This window comes from Mauremys mutica, chromosome 19, assembly GCF_020497125.1.
Source record: "Mauremys mutica isolate MM-2020 ecotype Southern chromosome 19, ASM2049712v1, whole genome shotgun sequence".
Lineage (NCBI taxonomy): Eukaryota > Metazoa > Chordata > Testudines > Geoemydidae > Mauremys > Mauremys mutica.
The window spans coordinates 11,049,929-11,072,718 of NC_059090.1; the positions used below are offsets into that span (position 1 = coordinate 11,049,929).

The 22,790-nt window shown below is 45.0% G+C and overlaps 1 protein-coding gene across 8 annotated transcripts in view; it reads left to right on the top strand.

Moving 5' to 3' along the window:
* GTF2IRD1 (GTF2I repeat domain containing 1) overlaps positions 1–22,790 on the top strand; it is a 172,580-nt gene that overhangs the window by 99,254 nt on the left and 50,536 nt on the right. For all 8 annotated transcript variants that reach the window (XM_044993681.1, XM_044993682.1, XM_044993680.1 and 5 more), the window contains exons 10-15: positions 2,513–2,538; positions 5,547–5,667; positions 12,744–12,781; positions 14,367–14,447; positions 18,279–18,368; positions 19,827–19,880. In XM_044993681.1, the coding sequence (XP_044849616.1) occupies positions 2,513–2,538; positions 5,547–5,667; positions 12,744–12,781; positions 14,367–14,447; positions 18,279–18,368; positions 19,827–19,880 (410 nt within the window). The remainder of the gene's footprint in view (positions 1–2,512; positions 2,539–5,546; positions 5,668–12,743; positions 12,782–14,366; positions 14,448–18,278; positions 18,369–19,826; positions 19,881–22,790) is intronic.

Here is a 22,790-nt window from a genome sequence, read left to right on the forward strand (position 1 = left end):
AAAGCTCCCTTTATTGGGGGGGAGAGAGACAAAAACCACACCTTTTAATTACAAGATCTTTGGAGAAAACTCAATAATTCCCTTAGTAAAGTCTTTGCTAGCACCTACAAAATGCAGTGTTATTACGTTAGTGTTCTTTATTGTGTCCAAAGGCACCTATCAGGGCTTGGTGCTAGGGCTATAAAAACATAGAAGAAATAGCACATCGGTGCCAGATCTGAATTTCTAGACACCTACTGCCACTCAATTTCAAGCTGAAAAAATCAGTGATTCCAGTCATGAATTCTCCACTTTCTCTTTAATCAACTGGTATGATGACTCCTGTTTTTTATGTCACGGGAAATTGTTCTTGTGTAGGATGAGAGGGTGTAGATGAGGCAAGATTAGTCCCTTTTAGAGAGAGGCCTTGTGCCAACCCCTCTAGAAAAATCCACATCTGAATTATGCAGCTTGGACTCCTCCCCAGTTCTTTTGCAGTGCACATAGCAGTAGTTTATTAATCTCGTGGCCCATTGTGATTCCTTTAGAAAATATACACTCCAGTGCACTGGCTCTCCCCCATCAATAGACGCAGTGAATAATGAGGCCCCAGTTTAAAGCAGTATGTTCACTCGTTTGTCACTAGACCTGTGCTGAGGATAGAGGTTCTGTTTCACTACGGATTTTTAGATTCCAAGATTTGGCTTCATGCTGAAGTGGAATGGAAGCTGAAAACTGTGATATGCTTCCAAAGAAAAATTCAGAAAATATTTTTGTTTCAAGTCAATTGGAACATTTTTGGTTTTTGACAAAATTTTAATGTTCAGTTTTGACTTTTTTTTTTAATTCTGTATTGTGTAATATACCAAATTTCAAAAAAATAAACCAAGTTGGAGTGTTTCATTCTGAAAATATCAGAATGGGACGTTTCAACATACTTGGAACTTTCCCCCTTTTTCTTCCAAAACAAAATCTCAGGGAAAAAGAGCTGATTTTGCACAGTGTTTTGGTGTTGATGGATCTGCATATTCTGATAAAATAAGATTCCATCGAAGTTTCTCCAACCAGCTCTAATCGAAATACTTCGTTATGAACGAAGGCTGGAAGTTTCCAATGCATTGGTAGAAGGTTGACAGAATGACAGAAAGTGAAGCCAAGGCTATTAAAAATTGGAGCAAGAAGGAAAAACAAAACAACCCGTCCCTGACTCAACGAAGTACTTAAACACGTGCCTAACTTTAAGTGTGTGTGTGTAATCCCCTGGAGCCAAGGGGCTTGGTTCTCCGTTGCCTTGCACCTCGTAGTCATTTACATCAATGCAAAATGCGTGCAAATGGGGTGTGAAACACTGCTAAGTCCGGCCCCAATCCAGCCAGGCTGCTGCTGCTATCATTTATTTGTACTGCAATAGTGCCTAGGAGCCCCAATCAGGAACAGGACCCCACTGTGCAAGGTGCTGTACAAACAGAATAAAAAGACAGATCCTGCCCCAAAGAGTTTCCTATCTAAGACAGGAGGCAGCAGATGGTTACAGATGGATGGGAGAGTGCAAGGAAAAGATGGCACCATATTAGTCAGCATGCTAGGTAGTGCTCTGAGCGCACCAGTGGTCTAACCTTTGTTAGGTTTTGTTGTAGGTATCACGATACAGGAGAGTTTTAAAGAGGGATTTGAAGGAGGATTGGGAGGTGGCTTTGCAGATGTTTTTGGGGAGCTGCTCCGAAGTGTGAGCGGGTAGCACGGGATAAAGCGTGAAGGCGCTTATTTGAAAATATACCAGGTGGGCAATGGAGGCTGGCAGTGTTGGCTTAAAGTTAAGCACATGCTTAGATACTTTGTTGGATCAGAGCCTTAGAACAAAGAATCAGGCCCCGTGCAACTACTCACGTGCTTAAAGTTATGCACGATCTTAACTGATTTGCTAGGTCAGCATCTTAGTGTTCAGAGAGAAACCTAAATTCTTTTAGGTCGTGGGCATAAGATGAATTGCAGATAGTGAGAAACATTCTTCAGTCCTAAATTTAGCCATTTGGTGCCCTGTTGATAGCTGCTCCTGTGCAAGTCTCTTTCCTTCTGTTCACACAAGAGCTGCTGGACTGAGCAGCTCACTGAACGCTTCCTTAAGATGAGTTTTTTTTATAGGAAATTTAACAATGGTCCCAAAATTGCATATTTACAAAAGATGGACAAGATTGCAAATGTTCCTGCCATAATGGTAAATGGGCTGGACTGAATAGCAGAATTAAAAGCCGTCTTGAACTGTCTTGGCACCATAGCCTTCTGCTAAAGCCAGAAAGTAACAGCTTTCTTTAATACAGTTAATGAAATGGAGAGCATGACTTAGAAGCAGCTGTTCAGGTGCTTTAGATGAAAGACACATGTTAGTTGTTGGATTTGCACAAGAAAATACGGGTGGGTTCCAGGAAAAGGAATGAATAAATGCAACACAATTCTTACTCAATATATCGTTAATAAACAATATCTGAAATTCATTCACTAGATGCTCCTGTCTCTTTTCTTTTCCCCCTTCTAGGATGTTTGACGAGAGAATTTTTACAGGTACGTTAATAACATTCTTTGATTTATTGTCTGTGAAGTGAAAGAGAACACAGAGAAATAGAGTTAAAATGATGTAATCTATAAATAGCCATAAGTGAAGGGCATATGTAGTTGTGTTCACCAAGGATAAAACCTTATCTACATAATATACACAAGTAGAAGAAAATTCACTCCATGCATAGGACCTATGCACCACTGAAGTCTAAGTTTAGCCCTTCAAATAGGCCTGAAGTGAGACTTAAGTCGTGCATAGGCCATGAGCTGGCTTTGTGCTCAAGGTAAATTTCACCCCTAGAAAGCCATGGAATAGTTGGCCTGTACTTACAAGGCAGAAGACACACACTGTGGATTCCCATTTATAAGTTATTCTCTCTCCCTTGCATATAAATACCCAACTACTTCAATTTAACTGCTTGGCGTTGTCTTTTGCTCCTTTTTACTTGTACTTTGAACAATGTAATATGAAAGACACGCCATTTCAAGCAACTTTGAGCGAATAAAACGAGGCATATATTAGCAAGATCTGAGCACTCCTTTCAAAATACTATGAAAAGACACCCAAAATATACACTCCAGTGCACTTTTGTGTATTCAGATTGCTTTGGTGGCTTTTTCCTATCTTAACCTGATGTATATCTGAAAAGTTACTGTAAAAATGGCACCATCTGGTCATGTGTTTGTCTGCCAATGATTTCAGACCCAGTGGGCTCAGTTTACAAGTGAAAGCTTATTTTCTCTAAGTGCTTTGCAAACTTAGGCTGGGGGCTGAGAGTCAAGCTGGGTGCTTTTACTGCCAGTTATAAAGGTTCTACGAGCCACATTAACGCTTCAATGGCACTTGTACAACCTTGTTATGTTGCTGGTAAGCCCTCCCTAGCACCCACGAAACCCCTTTGCCTACAGTGGGGTTTGTGCAAGTGTAACTGACTGGAAATTAGGAAACAATTCTGTTGTTGCACAGGATTTGAACACATGCCAGCTTACTCCCTCCTCGCTGTGTGGTCTCTACAGGGCTAACAGAAGCAAAAAGTCAGCAGATCTGAATACACAAAAGAACTGGGTCTGCTGAGTAAGGAGGTGCCGTTTTTACTTTACACTTTGTCCGAGTAGAGCTGCACTTTAAGTTGCCATCTACCAAGTATCCCAAGGTTTCCACTGCAGTTTTGCTCAACATTTAATTAAAAACCCACCGCTCCTAGGAAACCTATTTTTGCTGCTCCCTGGGTGGCTTCATTGTTGCAAGAGCAAGTTTTTGGTACACGGGAAGGACCCAGTTGAACTGTGGGAAGATAAATAGCATCTTTAATGCTCCATGCTGTTCCCATTGCGAAGCCTTGCCCTCCTTTACGTGCCGGAGCCTAAAGGGAAAGGGACTTTACATTGCCATAGATTGTACACGCTTCAAAAGGAGGTAGCTGCAATGTGACTTAGACTTGAGTAAAGTTCAAGTATTACAGATGATAATGAGACACCTGCCTGGTTTGTGCAGCTTGTCAGAATAATTCTGCTCCCTCCTTCCCCCAGATCTAGCTAATCCTTCAGTCTCCATTCACCTGCTCTCTAGCACCTGATTTTCATTTCCGTTGCTGTCTTCGTAGTGCTCTTTTCCTCTCTAAGATCATTGCTGGAGCTTGATTACTAAGGAGCAGGGGAAGGGCAAAGAGAAGGTTTTCATGGCAGCTAAATGCTTATTCTTCTCTTGTCTCAATTTGTCACACCCCTTCTCTCTCAGGTGCAAGGGGCAGATTTTATATGCTCAGGCCATGGTGCTGATCCCCATCGCTTCTTCCCTCACCACCTACAGATTAGAAAACACTTTTATTCAAGGCCTTTGGGCAAGTAGCAGCCTACAGGATAGCACTGGCCTGTAGGTCAGTTTGTGTGGCGGGTGGTTGCTCTGTGTCTTGCCTCCCTGCCGGGCGCCCGCTTGTATCTGTGCTAAGCTCTGAACTGGCCGTACTGTGTCAGATTGTTCAATGCAACGCACACTGGGCCCCTCCCAACCTGACTCCCGTGCTCAGGAATTCAGGCCACCTGAGGCTACACAACAATAATATCAAACAGTTCACCGGGAAGGGAAGAGGGTGGAGCCCAGCATACCGGCACCTGGGAACTGAATTCATCTTCTAGGTACTTGCCCCCGGAGAAGTGAGGAATCACGGTGAATTGAAAGAGGAGACATGGAGGACCAAAAACAATAGGAAGGCCTGGTAAAAGAAGATCCATCGAGAGAGGCATGTGTAAATGACAGTCATCCTCAATGCAGACCCCTGCCTCCCCACCACCGGAACCCTCCTGCTCCCGGCCAACACTAGTGACACTGCCTCCGTAACTCGTTTCCTGAGGATTTTTTCCCCTTCAGTAGTATTACCCTAACTAGCCATCCCTGTGCGAGGAGGTCTGGCTCAAATGCAAAGGTGCCCATCTCCCAGGAGGTCCTGCATCTCTTCTTGCTGGAAGGACCTTTCTCCTAGAATGGCGTCAAGGCAATTTCCAAGCAGAATTTCCTGTGCTAGATCATACAATGCTACAGTGTAACCAAGGGAAGGTGTCCCCATATCTTTGGGTTGTCCGTACTGCAGTCACAGGGCGACTGCTGCTTGAGTAGACCTACCCGAGCTCACTTTAATCGGGCCCGCTCGGATCCAGGAGCAGGGACGCCCCAGCAGCACTTGCTTTGGTGCAGGCTAGCCCTGTGAGTAATTACCCAGGGTTCCAGACAGGCTTGTTCAGCCCACACTGACGTGCCCTCTGGTCCGGGACCGAAGCTAGCTTAAAGCTAGCTCGTTATGTCTGAGTCACACCCTCTGATTGCTGTATTGACAGACCCTTTTATGTGTAACCCAGACACTCACGCTTTATGCATCACAAGCTGCTGACTAGCTTTGTAAATCCAGGAGAGGAACGACATGTAGTCTAGTGAGCTGTGCTGCTAGCATTCGAATTCTTCCGTGGTTAATTCTGGTTGTGCTTTTCATTATGAAACCTTGCTGCGGAACTGGGACCAGGAAGTAAATTTACCAAAGATCCTACCAAGCTGGAGCCCTGCAGCCCATCGGGGGAAATCTCTCCAGAACCACACAGACTGGCAGTGCCAGACCTGGCAGGGACTTCTCAGGCTAATAACAGGTATGTGGCTTTCATCTCCACCTAAGCAGTTTCCTCCATAATGACTAGAGGCTAGATTGTGACCACCTCAGCCCCCATGCAGCCCCACTGGAGTCCACTGAACCGCTGGCCGAGTGAGGTTCGCTCACAAGGAATGTGTGAGTCTTGCTCTGTGGATGCTCTGATCATAGTGCCTCTCTGACATATACTGTGTGTGACTTTCATTGGTTTCAAATGCTATGCAGCAAGGGAGCTGGAAACCTTCCCATTTCAAATGCGTAGGATTTTTTATGTTTTTTTAACTTGGCGCAGTAGGATTGACGTTACTAGTAAAGCTGTAAGCGAGAAAAAGTCTAATCGGCCTTCATTTGTCAGGCTTTTAATGCACGAGGCTAGGGAGGGAGTGCCTGCTAGTCACAGCAATGCTGGGAAATCCAGGGGGGAGGAGAATGTTAAAACAAAGTGAAAAGTATGTACTCGGTTAGCCCAAGCTCCTCCGCGTGTGCGTGTCTGTGTAAGAGAGATGGTTGAATATCACTTCCCATATACGCTGAGGACCACAGTCAAAGGAAGTGAGCTTTTTGCCTGAGTGAAAACTGAATAAGAACTTCAGGATTTGTTCCAAATTAGGTCCATGTCTGAGCCTTTCAGTATGGTGTTGTGTCCAGTTTTTGCTGCCTGTCTGTTTAGATTGCAAACTCCTCAGGGCAGGGACTGTATCCTCTTCTGTCACTTGTGCAGTGCTTCACACACTGTTGGCACTGGAAAGATTAGCAGTTTCCACAGAGTTTTTTTTGTCATGCTGTGAGTTTGGAGCATGCTCTGCAATCCTCTGTTGGCAGCCGTCTGAAATCAGGAAAGCACATGAGTAAGGGGAGTGAGGTGGAAGGCACCGAATGCTGTTGCTGATAATGTGGTAACTGCAAGAGCTTTGTTTTAGCACAATAATGAAACCCAAAGGGGCTCATTTTTCACCTTTGATGGTGTGCCCACCCTTGCTGCCGTTGGCAAACCACTAGAGAAATCAGATCATCCCAATATTGTGAGCTGATACCAAAAAAAAAGAGATCAAAACCACTGAGTTTGAACAAAAGGGGTCAGATCACTACTGGGTGCAAACAAGCTAGGAGAAGATTTCCTTCCTGAATTATCTGAGATGCCTAAAGTAGGTCTAACAATTCACCATCAGACTGCAGTCTAACAGGTCACACTTTATAAGAAGGGTACATTCATAATTGAATGATAGGTGTTTGACAAATGTCTCATCAAATTCATAGAGGCCAACAGGTGATGGGACACTAGATGAGGAGGGGTCTGGGAATTCTTTCCCAGGTGTCTGGCTGGCTGGTGAGTCTTGCCCACATACTCAGGACCAACTGATTTGCCATATTTGGGGTCAGGAAGGAAGTTTCCCCCCAAGTCAGATTGGCAGAGACCCTGGGGATTTTTTGCCTTCCTCTGCAGCATGGGGCGTGGGTCACTTGCAAGTTTAAACTAGTGTAAATGGTGGATTCTCTGTGGCTTGAAGTCTTTAAATCATGATTTGAGGGCTTGTAACTCAGCTAGAGGCCAGGAGTCTATTACAGGAGTGGGTGGGCAAACGTCTGTGGTCTGCAATGGACAGGAGGTCAGACTAGATGATCATGGTGGTTCGTTGGTTCATGGAGGTTCATTCTGTCCTTAAAGTCTGTGAGGTCAATAGTTTATAACCATCTATCAAGCCTTCAAGTGATGCATGTATAACCACGTGTAACACACATTACGTATGCCTGTGATGTTCTTGTAACACCTATTGATTATGTATTAACTCTGTATGAACTACGTGTAAATGTAGCGACGTGACTACAGACGGCAAGGGGAGAGAGGTTCTGGTGTGTGACCAGCTTAATGTTGCTGAGACCCAAGGTACATGGTGGTATGTGGCTGCAGCCCTGAGTGAAGAGCAGCGCTCTGGGTGCTGGTGTTACCCCAGAGGGGTGTGATTCCTTCCACAGCTCCCAGGGTGTGCCAGGGGATAGGGGCTATTCTGTGACACCCCGTTTGGGGGCTCCGCCTTCTCCCACATGCCCAACTAGTTTTGCCGGGTGAAATCCTGGTCCCAGTGAAGCCCAGGGCAAAACTCCCATGGTGCTCTGGGGCTAACCCCAGGTCTGTGGGAGCTGAGGCAGGTGGACGCGGTGTTTCCAGCTACACTGTAAACCTGGGTTTACAGTTGGTAGACCCAAGTCTCAGAGCCGTGCCAACACGTTCATACTTCACTATGCAGACCTCCTGACTTGGGTCTGCAGCTTGAGCTGCATCCGCACTGCTAAATAAGGCTTGGACCCCAGTCTCAGGCTCTGCTCTTCCCCCCACCCCCACCCCCCGGCAAGGCTCTAGGGCCAGGCCCTGGGTGCTTTTTGACCCGAGTCAGACTGATTTGTGTGTGGACATGGGAGGGGCGCTCGGGGGTCAAACCTGAGCTTAGTGTGTGGTGTAGACGTACCCACTGAGGTGAATAACATTCTAGCCCTAAAGGCCTTGGGGCGTTTGGCACTGGTTGCAACATCCTGTTTAATTTTGTGATGGATAGTGAATCCCACAGGAAAAAGGTCTTTACAGGTATCCTGAGATGACTACGGCTGAGGGCAGGGACTGGCTCTGCCTGTGAATTGCTGTGTCACAAGTAACAACGATGATGCCCTGCACAGGACACACACACTTGACTAGTGAGTGCTGCTTGGTGTATTTAGGGCATGCCGGGTTGATCCAGTTTAACTGAAGGTGGGATTTTAAAATCAAATTCACTTAAACTGGCCCCAAAGGCTGTTGTGTCCACATTCTTATTTTTGTTTAAACCAGGCTTATTTAAATACAAGAGCTAGCTGGTATTACGTTTTATTTGCTGAAGCTGATTAGGAGCAGATGAAAGCTAAACCTAATTAAGATGCTCTTAAAACAGAGAGGAGACACGGCCTTTTGCATTGTTTTTACTAAACTGTGTGATGTGACCCACCCGCTTGTATGTGTTACAGATTCATAAATAATATGAGTCCGTTACAGCCCCCAGCTACCAGACCCTTGGCTTTTTAACTTGGTCAATTGCAGCTCATGCGTTAGCCCGGCAGGTCCCTGGTTCAGCCCCTGGGGTATAGGTCAAGCTGACAGCCGTTGCATGTGGACGAGGGTGTATTTTCCAAGAATGGATAAACTTGTTGCTTTGGTGAGGGTCTAAGGGGGAAATAAGTAAACATGTGGAACACGTGATGGAAAAGGCTGCTGTTGAATCAATTCCTCTTTGTCCAGAGCTTGCTGTCACATGCTGAGCGCTGAACTATCACAGAGTATTTTAGCACAAGGAATGTATTGATCCAAAAGTCTTAACACCTGACAGTCACATTCTCAGTATTCTTCGGCGCCTGAGACCAGGAGTAGATTTGTGTGATGATATTGACTTCAAGGCAGCAAGTGCTGGGAAGCAGACAGAGCTCAGAGTGGAATTTGGCTCATGCTCTGTATCCTGCCATTTCGCATACATTTGTGGGATGGATACTCTTGCACTGGTTTCATCCAAGCAAGAAACTTGGGGAAAAGTCTCTGGAGCAAGAGGGAGTCTTCAAAAACTGTGAAAATTGTCAGGCCTTAGCTCTTCTTGTTCAAGTGCTAGAACTTGCAAAGGAGTCCACTTCTTTGACTGCCTCCCCGGGTTTAAGAAATGCGGCTCAGGCAAAGCAGAATCCAACATCACAGTGTCACAGCGCTTTGGAAAGTATTCATCAAGGTGTATAGACACACCCTGAACTTTAAGCCTGGGAGCAATCATGTTCCTCTTCAGCAAAACACCTAAACATACGCTTCAGAAGCGTTCTGCTGAATCAGGCCTCAGATGAACAATTGCAACTGGGAAGTCTGTAATTTCAGGTGTGGTATTGGATTGCACAATGTATGTATACGGCTAAAGGAAGTGATACACTGTATGAATTGATTATACTGGTAGTAAGTTATTGAAATTAAGAATTGATATATAAATACAGGGCTCACTCATTAAAGTCAATGAAAGGGTTTTATTGACTTCAGTGGGTACTGGATTGGGCCTTTCCTTATATTGGTATACTAGTATATAGGTATATTGCATAGATGGAAAAGCTCTATTGTCTACTTGAGTATGCATAATCTTTGCTAAATGAGAGCATAATGGGGAGTGCAAATTAGGACCTGATCTTGCACCGTTGGTGTTAATCAGGGTTTTGCAGCCCTCGTTACGATAGTACCTGAAATTGTTACTGTTCATTTTCACAACGCCCCAGGGAGGCAAGATAGTGCTGCTATCCCCGTTTTACAGATGGGGAACTGAGACACAGAGGCACTAAGTGATTTGACAGAGGTCACATAGGGAGTCTGTTACAGAGCAGGAACTGAACCCAGGTTTCTGGAGTCCCGAGCAAGTGCCTTAACTACAAAAATATACTTCAGTTCACACACCCATTGAAGTCAATGGCTGGTCGGCTATCAGGCTTCAGGTGGTTAGGCTAGATCTCCAAAGCTGCTGAGTGCCCACTGCTCCTGTTGACTTCACAAGGGGCTTTAAGTGCTCAACACCCCTGAAAATCAACCTTTGTATGTCAATAGCTGAAAACATATCCCTCCCTCTTGTTTAATTTTTCTCTGCAATTAGTATACTGTATTTCTCCCTCCCCCCCATATAAAAATACAGTTAAATCGACCTGAAGACAGACAGGCAGGCAGAACAGTGACAAGATGATAGGGATGTGGAGCTAATTTGCTAATTTGCCTCTAAGAAATTTTGCTAAGAAAATCTACCACTAGTATTCTGTCAGACTGTGCAACAGTATCCGAGTCAGTAAAAGGCCTGGAATTTGCCATTCTCAACATGCAACCGAATCTGGGGGCTTATGGTCCATGTTGAACACCTGCTAATACTGAATTGTCTTCACCTTCATCCCTACTGTACTCTGACTGATTCTAGTAGTGAGTCAGTCAGGGATTTGCACATTTTGGTAAAATAGCTTTAGAAAATCTTGGAGAAAAATAATGTTTTTTCTGGAGCAGAGTTTGATGGTGGTTCTAAGTTGAATTTAATGATTGTGAGGGATACCAAGCAGAGCAGGGACTAGAGTTTTGAGTTTGTTTCCATGCGGCATAATCATTAGGCTATTTGTATTGAGCCTTATTCTGATCTGACCTCCTTTGGTTTTACCCGAATATAAATCCCAGATCTATTGAACCAGATTCAGCACTCAGTTATACTGGTGGAGTCAGGGGGTCACTCTGGATTTACAGGGATCTAACTGACTAGCTCATTGAGTTCAGCTGGGTTACTGCTGACTTACACTGGTCTAAGTGAGAACATAATCAGGCCATGTATGTTGAATTCACAGGCTATGTGAATTGTAGCCCACTTGGGTTAATTCGGCATATTGTATAGGAAATCCTAAATTACAGTGGAGATGCAAAACTTGCCTTGATCATACATCCCCCCCACGTAATGTATATTTCTAAATAAAATACACATTTTTATTTTTATTTTTTAAGAAAAAATCCGTATTTGTGTGTAGTGTATGTACAGAAACTTGTGCTCCTCTGTTAGAACATAGACTAGTCATCCAGCTAGTCCAGTACCACGTCTCTGACATTTGGTAACCCCAGATGCTGTAGAGGAAGGTGCAAAAAAAACCCTGCACTGGACAATTATGGGATAATCTGCCCCAGGGAAGGTTTGCTCCTAAGCACCATTAGTTACAAGTTGCCTAACGCCCTGAAGCACGGGGGTTTACATCCCTTCCAAAAACTCTTGCTTTTTCTAATATTTAGCATGTATTCTAATAGTTGTGGGTACCCCTGCTCTCCATATAAATCCTTACATCCTTAGAGAGGGATTTTCAAAAGCACTCCTGGCTGGCTTAACTCTGTTCCCGTGGAAGTCAATGGTACAACTCTCATTGTCTTTGGTGGGGGCAGATTCAGCCAAACAATGAGTCCTGGCCCGCGTCCTGGCCAGTGGTCGAGCATCCGCCGAAATTCGGCAGCATTTCGGCGGCGATGCCTCTGGATGACGCCACTTGCCGCTGACAAGCGGCGTCATCAAGAGGCATTGCTGCCGAATTTTGGCAGCATTTCGGCAGATGCTCAACCGCCGCCACGGTCCTTCGTCTGGCGGTTGGAGACCACTGACTTAAAGCATCTTCACCAGAAGCACTAACAGGGACAGCTGCACTGATGCAAGTTTGTGGTGTAGACCTGAAGTTTGTTGTTAAAACTCAGTGAGATTCTCCTCTTTCTTTACATAGATGTTACTTAATTGATGTCTATGGATTTACTCCTGGTTTGCACTGATGTGACTGAGTGGGGACTCAGAACCCAGTGGGCTTGGTTACTAAAAAACCCAAGACAACCCATGATTTAGCCTCTAGTAGGTCACTGGCCAGAAGATTTATCTCATTCATGGAAATGCTTGAAATGTTTGCAGGGTTTCAGATGTGCAGGGTGGTACCTGAATCTTCCCAGAAGTTCAGATACATAATAGCACTCTTAAGTGGGGGAAACCGAGCTTGATTTGAGACCCCTCTATCTTAAGAACATTTTCAAACATTTCCTCTGCATTAGCGGCACCTATGTAATTACCCTAGTAAAAACTACTGCAGAAACGTGTCACTGCTGTAAAGCAAGGTTTACGCTGGTAAGTTAAAAGTGGCATTGCCCATCCAAAGCTCATGCAAGAGAAACCCTCTGTGCCAAACCATGCCACCCTGTGGTATCTCTCTCACTTCCTTATGAAAATGTATTCTAATGATCTGATTTGCTGACGAGTTGTATAAGCCTTAAAGAAGTGAATTTGCAATGGTTTACTGACACCAGAGCTGTCATGAATTCTTTCAACTGGAGCCCGGGAGTGCTCTGCTGCTAGGATCGTCCGTGTGGGATCTTTATTTTTCCTTATGCAGAGGAAGTATTGAAGTTGGAGCTAGTTTTTTCTCAGTCCCTTGAAAATGCCCCTCTTTTTTGTCTATTTACTGCACTGTACGTAAGCATGTATTTTTTTATTAAGCTATCCATTGATAGTTCCTTTACCATGTCTCATGTCTGCTTCTCCTTGTCAGGTCTGAGAAGAGTAGTGTTTCTGAAGACTGTGAACCAGGTGAGCAAGAAATAATTGCTGCTTTCTACTGAAAAAGTGGTGAGGGATCAAAAAAAAAAAAGGCCTAGGTACCTTCTAATAAATATCAGATTTCCCTGGGAAGCAGATAAACTCTCCAGTTGTTTGGCTGAGATGATGACATGCCACGTGAAATGCATTTGCTGAGCGCACACTCTCCCAGCAATGTGCTGCAGTTATGGCTGTTGTAATGAAACCTTTCAATACAAATGACAAAAGTGTAGCAAACCTTGCTGCCTGTCACGGCTCCCCGTAGTGTATTATGCTTTCCATGGTGTGGGACTTGGAATCTCTGAATGCTTCTGTTGAATAGCTTATAGGAAGAGAGATGTCATGGGGAGGACAATGCTTTCTATATTGTGTATTTTGATGGGCAATAAACAATTCTGTGAATCTCTGTATGAGGGATGTTGTGTGTGTCTTGTGTGTGTACACACACACACACACACACACACACACACACACACACACACACACACACACTTCCTCTTTAAAATGAGCCCATCTGAGTGGGAATGCCTCATTATTTAAAAACAAATACAAAAGATAACAGCAAGAATACGTACCTAGGAGAGTAAGCTGAATAATGGTGGGAAAAAGCCTGAGAAAATAGACCAGACTCATTCTGTGCCCTGGTGGCCTACAGACTGTGGCTCTGTCCCATACTAGTGGGAAGAGTGAAATACAGTCAAGGATCCTTTCTAGAGAGCTTCCTTTACGCATCCCTGAAACCTTTTGGACATGAATTGATGCTCACAGTACGCCACAGAAGCAGATAAGTGAGTAGGTATTTTTCCCCCTTTCACAGGCAGGGATGCAGAGATACTTGTCCTATGGCCTTTTGGGCAGGCCCTGATGCCACAGAACACTTTGACGATAATGGGTCTTAAACACGTGCTTAAACGTGCTGCTGAATTGGAGCCGTATTTACTGAGGCTTCTCTACCAGAAGAAGTTGCCCTAGTTTGTTTCCGATAGAATTTTAAAACAGAATAGTTAAACTGGCGCAACAGGCTATGAGCACTCTCTTATTGTGGTTTTAAACCAGGCTTACTTCAGTGTGGTTTAAATTGATTAGGAATTGGTTTAAGATGAAATGAAATAAGCCACTCTTAAAATGAAATAAGAACATGTGCGTAGGGATTTGATCATTTAACTAAATCAGTTTAGAAAGTGATTTAAATTAAACCGGTGCAGTTTTCTCATATAGACAAATCCTTAGCCTTTCTCTGCCTCAGTATTCCTATCTGTACAATGGGGTTAATGATGGTTACCTACATGTGCAATGTGCTTTGAGACCTATGGGTGAAGTGCTAAGCATTGTTATTAGCAATAGGTTACTGCCTAGAATCTAATAGGCGGACAATGAGGATTTTTCCTTCCCGCGCACTGATTTTTCTGGGGCAAAAATCAGTACTTGGTCCTGCTAGTGAAGGCGGGGGCTGGACTCGATAACCTTTCGAGGTCCCTTCCAGTTCTAGGAGATAAGTATGTCTCCAATTATTTAAAAATAATTAGTGTCCAGTTATTGTATTTCATGTGCCGATGATTTTTTTTTCTCTTGCTAGGTACCTCAGCAGAACTGAGTGGGATCAGACACATCAAAATTGAGCCAGATGAGCTGGACATCATTCAAATCACCGTTCCAGGTTAAATCTAAAACTTTTGAATTGCTCAGAAATAACTAGGCAAAGAACATTGGCCTTAGATTGCACTGCGTGAAGGTTTTGCTTTGGGAAAGGCAGGTTGCAGGAAATTGGGATGTCTCCTCATCTCACTTCCTTTTTGGATGAATTTCGCCCCCAAATCCCTTTCTCTTTTGAAAGTCAAGTTCCAGCTGTGCATCAGAAGTTAGCGGATTTCTTGGGAAGGCCTTTGGGATAACACAGGGCTTTGCTTTTTCAAGGGCTTGTTCTGTGTTAGTTCATTTTATGCCTTTCACCCTGTCCCTGTCCCACCTCTGGCCAGGCAGGCTGGGAGCAGACTCTCCTGGAGCAGATGCTAACACTGTTCTTTAGGTGATAAGCAAGAAGCACTGAGGTAGTAGGTGACCATTACCTTCCTCTGTCCCTGTGCTCTCCACCTGAGCCCCAATAAGTAACTCCGTCCCTGTTTACAAAGGTGGGAACTGAGACACAGAAAGTTAAATTATTTGTCCCAGGTCACGTATCAAATCCATGGCAGGTTGGAGAGTAGAATCCAGATTTTCTGACTCCCAGCCCTAAGCAAAGAAAGCCATAGACCTTCTTGCTTTTAGAGGGAGCAAATTGGAAACAGTGGTTGCAGTCTGTTGGGGAAGAATATGGAGTGGGTCTGGAAGGGATTTTAAAGTGACCTCACTTCAAATTGTCTCTGTCGATTTATTCTGGAGACGAACACCTCTGGGGTGGATGCACCAGTGTGAAAAAAATGCTGTGTTAGGCTGATCCCTTTAAATTGTGGCTCCGCGTTACTATAGCACTGTGCATTGGCTCCTGAGGGTGTAATTGGATCATGAGCCTATTAAAAGCTGGTGTTCTATCGTCGCTTCTGTCTCTCATTAACTGATATGCCCTGTAGGACCACTGGTGACGTCTCTGTAGCCTGCATCTGGCTAGGGCTTATCATTGTATAAGTGAATAAATAGTAGCTCCAAGCAACCAGTTCTAAGGCTACCAAGCTGCCAGTGAGCAATCAGTGATGCACATATGCTAGATAGTTCTGTTTCAATCTCTCTCTCTCTCACTCACACCACTAAACGTAGCAGGGGCTAGAATTGTTCTCAGTCACACTGGTAGGTGGACCACACATTTGCTGCCCCTTGTCTTGGCACGACCCACCCTAAGAAGGTGTCCTGCTGGAGGGAAGAGCAAAGACTTCAGATCTCCAGGGATTACCTAGAGTGGGTTCCCCAGGCAGAGCCAGTGAGACTTAGTCCTCTGGAACGTAGCGGGGCTGGCAGCAGGCTGAGGTCAATGAGGGCCCATCAGGCCAGATAAAAAAGGCTGGTGGCTTTTACAAGCCCGGGACAGGGAAGGCTCACTCTCCTTGTCCTAACCCGAGTAACCTGGCCTGACCAGGCCTTTCACCTTGATAGGATTTGCTTTGGCTCTCTGTGAAGATAGTTTTGGTCTTTAATGACCAAGTGGCTATTTTGAGTTCAGATGTAGCTTGTTTTCTGTTAATGCCGGCAGGGGACTAGATGAGAGCAGATCTGGCCAGAGGGCTAGGCCACAGACGTGCCAGACCATGGTGGTGAAGAACCTCTGAAAAGCTGTGTCCTGCCACAAGGGGGCAATCTGGTACACGGATATAATTCCAGATTAACCCCTTTGGCTTTATGGGGGTTACCATGGATTTATAGCTGTGGAACTGAGAGCAGAACGTGGTCTCCCATCTTTTCTTTAGCCCTGGTGTTTGGCTATCCCAGCCTATTGAGTGTTGTTTTGGGGAACGTGTGCATGATGAATTAGATTGATCAGTTGGGTCAGGGGAAGGGGACAGATAGACAACGCAAGTTGGGTCAGGTGTCATCCAGCACAATAAGGCTTTCATTTTGGAGTAGACAGTGGAGAATGGGCTGAAAAGGAGACATGCTGGATTGGACTCAAAGTGCATTCATGAGCCACTGACCTTTGGGGAGATGATCACCCTGAAAAGCTGCTGGGCTAACAGTCACTGTTGGGATCCTCTAAAGCAAAGTGGGTAAATAGTTTCTGAAGGCAAGACCACAAAAATCACCTAATTTGTTTCCTGTCTGTTGTATAAGGTTGGAAGATCTCAAACCTCAAATATTTATATTCCTGACCAGGGCACCAGTTCAGGAAAGCATCCCTGTTCAGGAGGGGTGGCTAAGCACATGCTTGAATCCCATTAAAATCACTGGGACCTAAGCACTTGCCCAAGGCCCAGATCCTGGCCACCTAATGCAGATGAATTTCAGTGGAAGATAGGCACCTAAATACCTTTGAGGATGTGGGCCCAAGTGCTTCTTGCATTGGGTCCTAGAGTTGTTGAGGAGCCAGTGGTCACAGGCCATAATGGGGAACAGCAGCATTGAAAACACTGGGTTCTGGAGAGTAAAGAGGAGCTTCCCTGAGGAAGACTATTCCTTGGGCTGGTATTTATAGAGTGTTACCTTAGCTAGGTAGTGCACCAAATGGCAGGACATCTTAAGGGGTGATTAGTAAGGTGGATTAGTAAGGTGGATTTTCAATGTGTTTTACAAGCATTAACTACATAGTAACCTGGAGGGAATTAGAGCAAGAGCATGACTTTGAATGTGTCCAACTGGGAGGTGACACTCTTGGGTAGAAATAATGCCCACGCTAGCTGTAGTTTAGATGGTTCTGAATTACAGCCACATGTGTTAATCTGATGCAATTCCATTGAAGTTAGTGGAATCACTCTGGATTTTACACCAGTTTAATGAGAGCAGACTCTATTCCATAGTTAATAGAGAGGAAGGAAAAAGGATCTGGGTATATTACTAGATCAAACATTTTCATTTTCAGCTTGCCATGTAACAGGAGAGAATGCGGCTAATGGCTGTCATTAATAGGTGTATTTTATATAAATTTAAGGAAACGGAGTTATCATACTTTTTGCGCCCAGATAGATGACACTTGGAGTTCAGAGACCACATAAGGTAATAAAAATGGAAGGCCAGTATAGTTGAATTAGAGGGAGTAAAGTTTAGGGCAAGGAAGATGATGAATAAAATGGTGGTGCTCACATATGAGGAAACATTGATGAAATTTGGATGATTAAGTAGTGACCCGATTGACGTATTTAAAGTAGCTAAAGGTTTATTTTAAAATTAAATTTGGAGATCTCTTTGAGGACATTGGAGAGGCCAACACTAGAGGAGACGGGCTTAAATTAAGAGGGCATACGTCTAAGAAAAATTTAAGGAGGCATTATTTTATGGAGTGAATCAGCGAGTTGGCGGAATGGTCTTCCTGAGCAGCAGGCGGTGGAGTCAAGCAGCATTAATTTTTAAGCCAGAATTGGATGTCTAGATATTAAGTCGTCATGAAGCCATTTTTGGTCTTCACCCTTTGTGAGGCTTATGAGGAAACTTTTGCAGATGATGCTATTTTCCCCAATTTGGGAAGGTGGAGTGGGTTTTATAGATGGGTTTCTGATGTCCTCTTACAAGTGTTAAAGTGTATAGGAGAAAGAGAGCACAGTTGCCATCAAAATGTTCCAGACACAGTGGCCCAGATCCTCAAAGATATTTAGGTGCTTAACTCCCATTTCAATGGGAATTAGATGGCTAAATACTTTTGAGGATGTGGACCAGTGTGAGTAGTCCTGCTTCTGGTCCTACGTGCCCTTTTGACTGTGTAAGTGCATCCTTTATCAAAGCAACATGCAGAGGCTCATGTTGGGTAGGTTAGTTTTTCATGAATTCTTGTGGACGGACCATAAGGCTCTGAAGTCTGCTTCCAGGGACAGTGGCTGGGCTGTCAGAACTGTCTTTGGTGCTTTGTTCACAGATCGATCCCCCGGTTCCGATGAAATGCACGACCCAGTGACCAGCCGCATGACTTCAGACGATTCCAACTACATGCTAGAAACAGTAACAGGTAATAAAAAAAAAAAAACTGCTTGGAATTAGAAAGCTCGGAAATCCTACAAACACCAAAAAGAAATGGAGTGCTTTACAATAATCAGAGCCTAAAGTGAGGGTCCTAATTCCACAATTTTACACATCAGGAAGTGTTCTGACCTTTCAAAATTGCCAAGCACCCAGCAGCTCCTATTGACCAGTGAGAACTGCTGAGTGGTCAGCACTACTGAAACTGGGTCACTCATTTGAGAGCACAAATACGGAAATAGGAGCCTAAGAGGCTTCTGTCACTAAAAGTCTTGGCCTAAACATGTAGCCCTGTTGCTCTGAAGCTGCCTTAACTGTGTCCAGTAGAAAACACGTTTGAGAATCCAGAGGCGAAGTGTGTCAAATATTTGTTTTTTTTCCCATGGCATATTTAAATATTGTCATTGTTATTATTTGCATTACAATAATGCCAAGACTGGGATGCCACTGTGCTAGGTGCTGCACAGAGTAAGGAACAGTTCCTGCCCCATGGACTTGTCATCTAAAAATAGATGTTAGCTCTTTGAGGCAGGGAGTATGTTTTTTGTGGAGTTTCTATACAGCGCCTCACACCGGGGGGCTCCTATATGCTGCAATAATAAATAACCATAATAACGAAATAGGCAACAGGTTGAGGGGAATCGGAGGGACAGAGGGGAAGTGACTTTGTTCGAGGACATTCCACAGGGGCGAAATGGATGTAAGATACCACGCCATAAGCCCCATTCGGTGGAGAAGACATGCTGCTGGGAGGGAAGGCCCCCTGGTTTTCATGGCACATGTGGCTGGCAGTTTGCAGAAGCCAGAAGGAATCGTGATGAGCACTGTGTGAAAAGCAAAAATCAGATGGGGAAGCAGCTGAATAAAAAGCACAGTCAGCGAGGGCCTTTCCTTGAGGGTTATGTTTGTAACAAGACAGCAGAATCATTTACTGTTATTGAGAGAGACTAACGAGAAAAGGTTGTTGCCCGGATTCAACCTAGACCTCTTCTGACCTTCCCCAAAGGCAGCTCCCTACAGCCTATGCAGACCCTCTTACAGCCTTTGCTCTGGGGACCTGTGAAAGGGGATGTGAATCTGAGCCGAGATAAACCCCTTGCTCGCTGGGAACCAGACAGTGCTCTAACAGACTGTCAGAAAGATGGACCAGAGGCATGTCCTGTGTCACTCCGCTTTGTGCTCTCTTGGCTGAAGTGAGGGTGGGAGGGCAGTCCCCAGACTTCTCTGCTTAGTGCTGTTCTGTTCTCTGGGAAATGCTGGCTAGACACTGGACTGTTTTTCCCAGCATAGGAGGAATATACTCCGCTTAGCTCGCTAGCGCATCTGGCTGTATCTTCCTCCCTCATTCTAGCCTCAAGCAAATTCTCATGCCTGTTCCTTGAGGTGTCTTGGGGATCGTTGACCGATTTATGCAAGAGAAACTGCTAAACCTTTGCTTTCCTTCCAGTTTCAGATAAAGAGCCCAGCCAGGACTTAAGACACGAAGAAAAGCCGATGGAAGGTAAGAGTGAATGTGTAATAAAAGCAGGCCAGCTTATCCTCTGATAATCTCAGGTTTGTTTAAAGCCTGATGAAAACAGCTGTATTTTATTTTATTATTGATTTGTGTGATCAAAGGGCCCCGTCTGGGACCAGGGCCCTCTTTTGCTAGTGCTGTACAAACAGAGAACAAAAAGACAGTCCCTGTCCCAGTGAGCTCCCAATCTGAGTATAACACAAGAGAAAACCGATGGCTGTAGACAGACTGCATTGGGTGGACCTTCTAAATTCTTGGCAAGGTAATTAGCTTCCCAGCCACCCTGTTCAGAAGCGCATCTCTGTATTTCAATGACTAGATGGTCAGATCGATCCTGATTGGTTGTATATCAGCGTCACTCCATTGGCGTTAGTGAAATCACTCCAGTTTGTGCCAGCTGAGAATTGATCCCAGCAAATTTACTTGCCACAACACTGGTATCAGCCATAGGCGCCAACTTTCTCCGGCACCGGTGGGTGCCTGCGCCCCCTCCACCCTTTCACCGCCCCTGGCCCTGCCCTGACTCGACCCCATCCCCGCCCCTGGCCCCACCCCCATTCGGACCCCATCCCCAAAGTCCCTGTCCTAACTCCGCCCCCTCCCTGCCCCTATTAGATCCCTTCCCCAAATCCCCGCCCCAACCCTGCCTCTTCCCCCAGAGCGCCGCGTTCCCCCTCCCTCCCTGCCCTGCGAATCAGCTGTTTTGCAGCGCAGGCGCTGTGGGGGCGGGAGGAGAGAAGCAGGATGCGGCGGCGCGCTCACGGAGGAGGCAGTGGTAAGCTGGAGCAAGGGGGCACGGCCGGGCCACGGAGAGCAGCTGGTGGGTGCTGAGCACCCACCAATTTTTTTCCGTGGGTGCTCCAGCCCCAGAGCACCCACAGAGTCGGCGCCTATGGTATCAGCTGCAGGTTTGGGGGGTTATTTTTTAAGTATAAATTGCAGTGATGCACTGTCTGATTAAATCCTTTACTGTTGGTAGTCTGTCACAAGCCATGTCACTAAGAGCTTGATTGTGTGCTCACTGAGGTTAGTAGCAAAGCTCCCCTTGACTTAACTGATGCAGGAGCAAGCCCTGAATTAGCAGAGGCTGTACAGCTCCCCAAAGTGAGAAATATTGGCCATCCCAGTCCGGTGTTCATCTGGCCACAGAGTAGCGTGGAGGTTAGTAGTGAAGGCGGGGCATGCCTTCCTGAGTGCCACTGGACCAGAGACTAAATGCAACAAAAATGGAAACAACTCTTCAGGGTTTGGAGCACAACTTCTCCGTGTTGTGTCATAGGCCTGTTTATCTCTAAGTGATCCAAACATGAAGTCTTCTGGCTTGGAAAATGAGTCATGTGTTGTGTTGGTGTGAAGAGAGAGAGATTGAAAACGGAGAGATTACAGAACAACGTGAGAATGGTGTGAACTTTGATTCAGGTCACACATGCCTTCTATCGAAGGCCACCTCTTTTTATTTTCCTGAATATGGTGGTGTTAATTCTTGAGGACTTGATAATTATCCATACAGTTTATTCTAGTCTATATAATAATATTATTTGTCAGAGAAGCAGCATGGTCTAGTAGGTACAGCACCGATGAGTGAGTCAAGAGACCTGTGTTCTAGTTCCGGGTCGGCCCAGACCTACTGTGTAACCTTGGGCAAACCACTTCCCCTCCATACCTCTACTTCTCCTCCCACCCTTTGTAGGTCTTGTCTATTTAGATTGTAAACATTCTGGGACAGAGATTGAGTCTGCTCTGTGTATGTACAGCACCAGCACAGTGGTGCCCTGATCTCAGTTGGGACCTGTAATACAAACTAGAATAATAAATATACGGCACTGCATCTTTTTGATGGGTTCATTTTTATTCTATTGTTCCTTTCTAATTATCTCCAAAACTGATGTTTTCCTGCATAAGAACAGCCATACTGGGTCAGACCAATGGTCCGTCTAGCCCAGTAGCCTATCTTTTGACAGTGGCCTGTAACAGATGCTTCAGAGGGAATGAACAGAATAGGACAATTTCGAGTGATCCATCCCCTGTCGTCCAGTCACTGCTTCTGGAAGTTGGAGGTTTAGGGGCACCTGGAGCATAGGGTTGTATCCCTGACCATCTTGGCTAATAGCCACTGATGGATCTATCCTCTCTGAGCTTATCTAATTCTTTTTTTAACCCAGTTATGCTTTTCATCCCGTGGGAATGAGTGCCATAGGTTGACTGTGTGGACTTTATGGCTAAAAATTAAAGGACAGAGCCCATCTTTTAACCTCTCTTAAATAATTAAATTGTTGGTAAATTGACTTTTATCTGAATTTTTAATTTTTAACCTGATACTGTGTGGATGAGACATTTTTAAACAATTACCCGTGTTTGTGCCTGATCTTATGGTACTTTTGTTCTGCTGCCATTAGTCAGCAAGAGGAACTCAGCTGAACCAACAGTATTGGGCTGAGTGAATAATAACAGCAAGAAATCCTGTTGCCATAAATATGACGAGATCGACTAGTAGCATGTCCGGAAAGAAACAAGCCATTTTAAAATAACAACATGCTTGTGAAAATAGAGAGCTGATATGAATGAAAAATCATGACACTTCCCACTGGGTGTGACACTGTCCTACAGTTTAACAGGGAGATGAAAGGATATCAGTAGATATTCATCAGTAGATAAATAAAACCGCACGGGAGAAATAAATTATATAACCATCAAGAAAGAGACAGATGCAAAACAATGTAATTGAGGAATCCTTCCTACCCCTTTGTGATTCCATTCACATCATGCAGTGCACGCTATGATCTGACACCGTACTGCCGCCTCTGAAAAACACCTGGCCCGTCAGCTTATAGCACCGAGTCTCCGGTGTTGCCTTAGGCCTGAAGGAGACTGAGAAAACTCCTCTTGCCTGGGAGC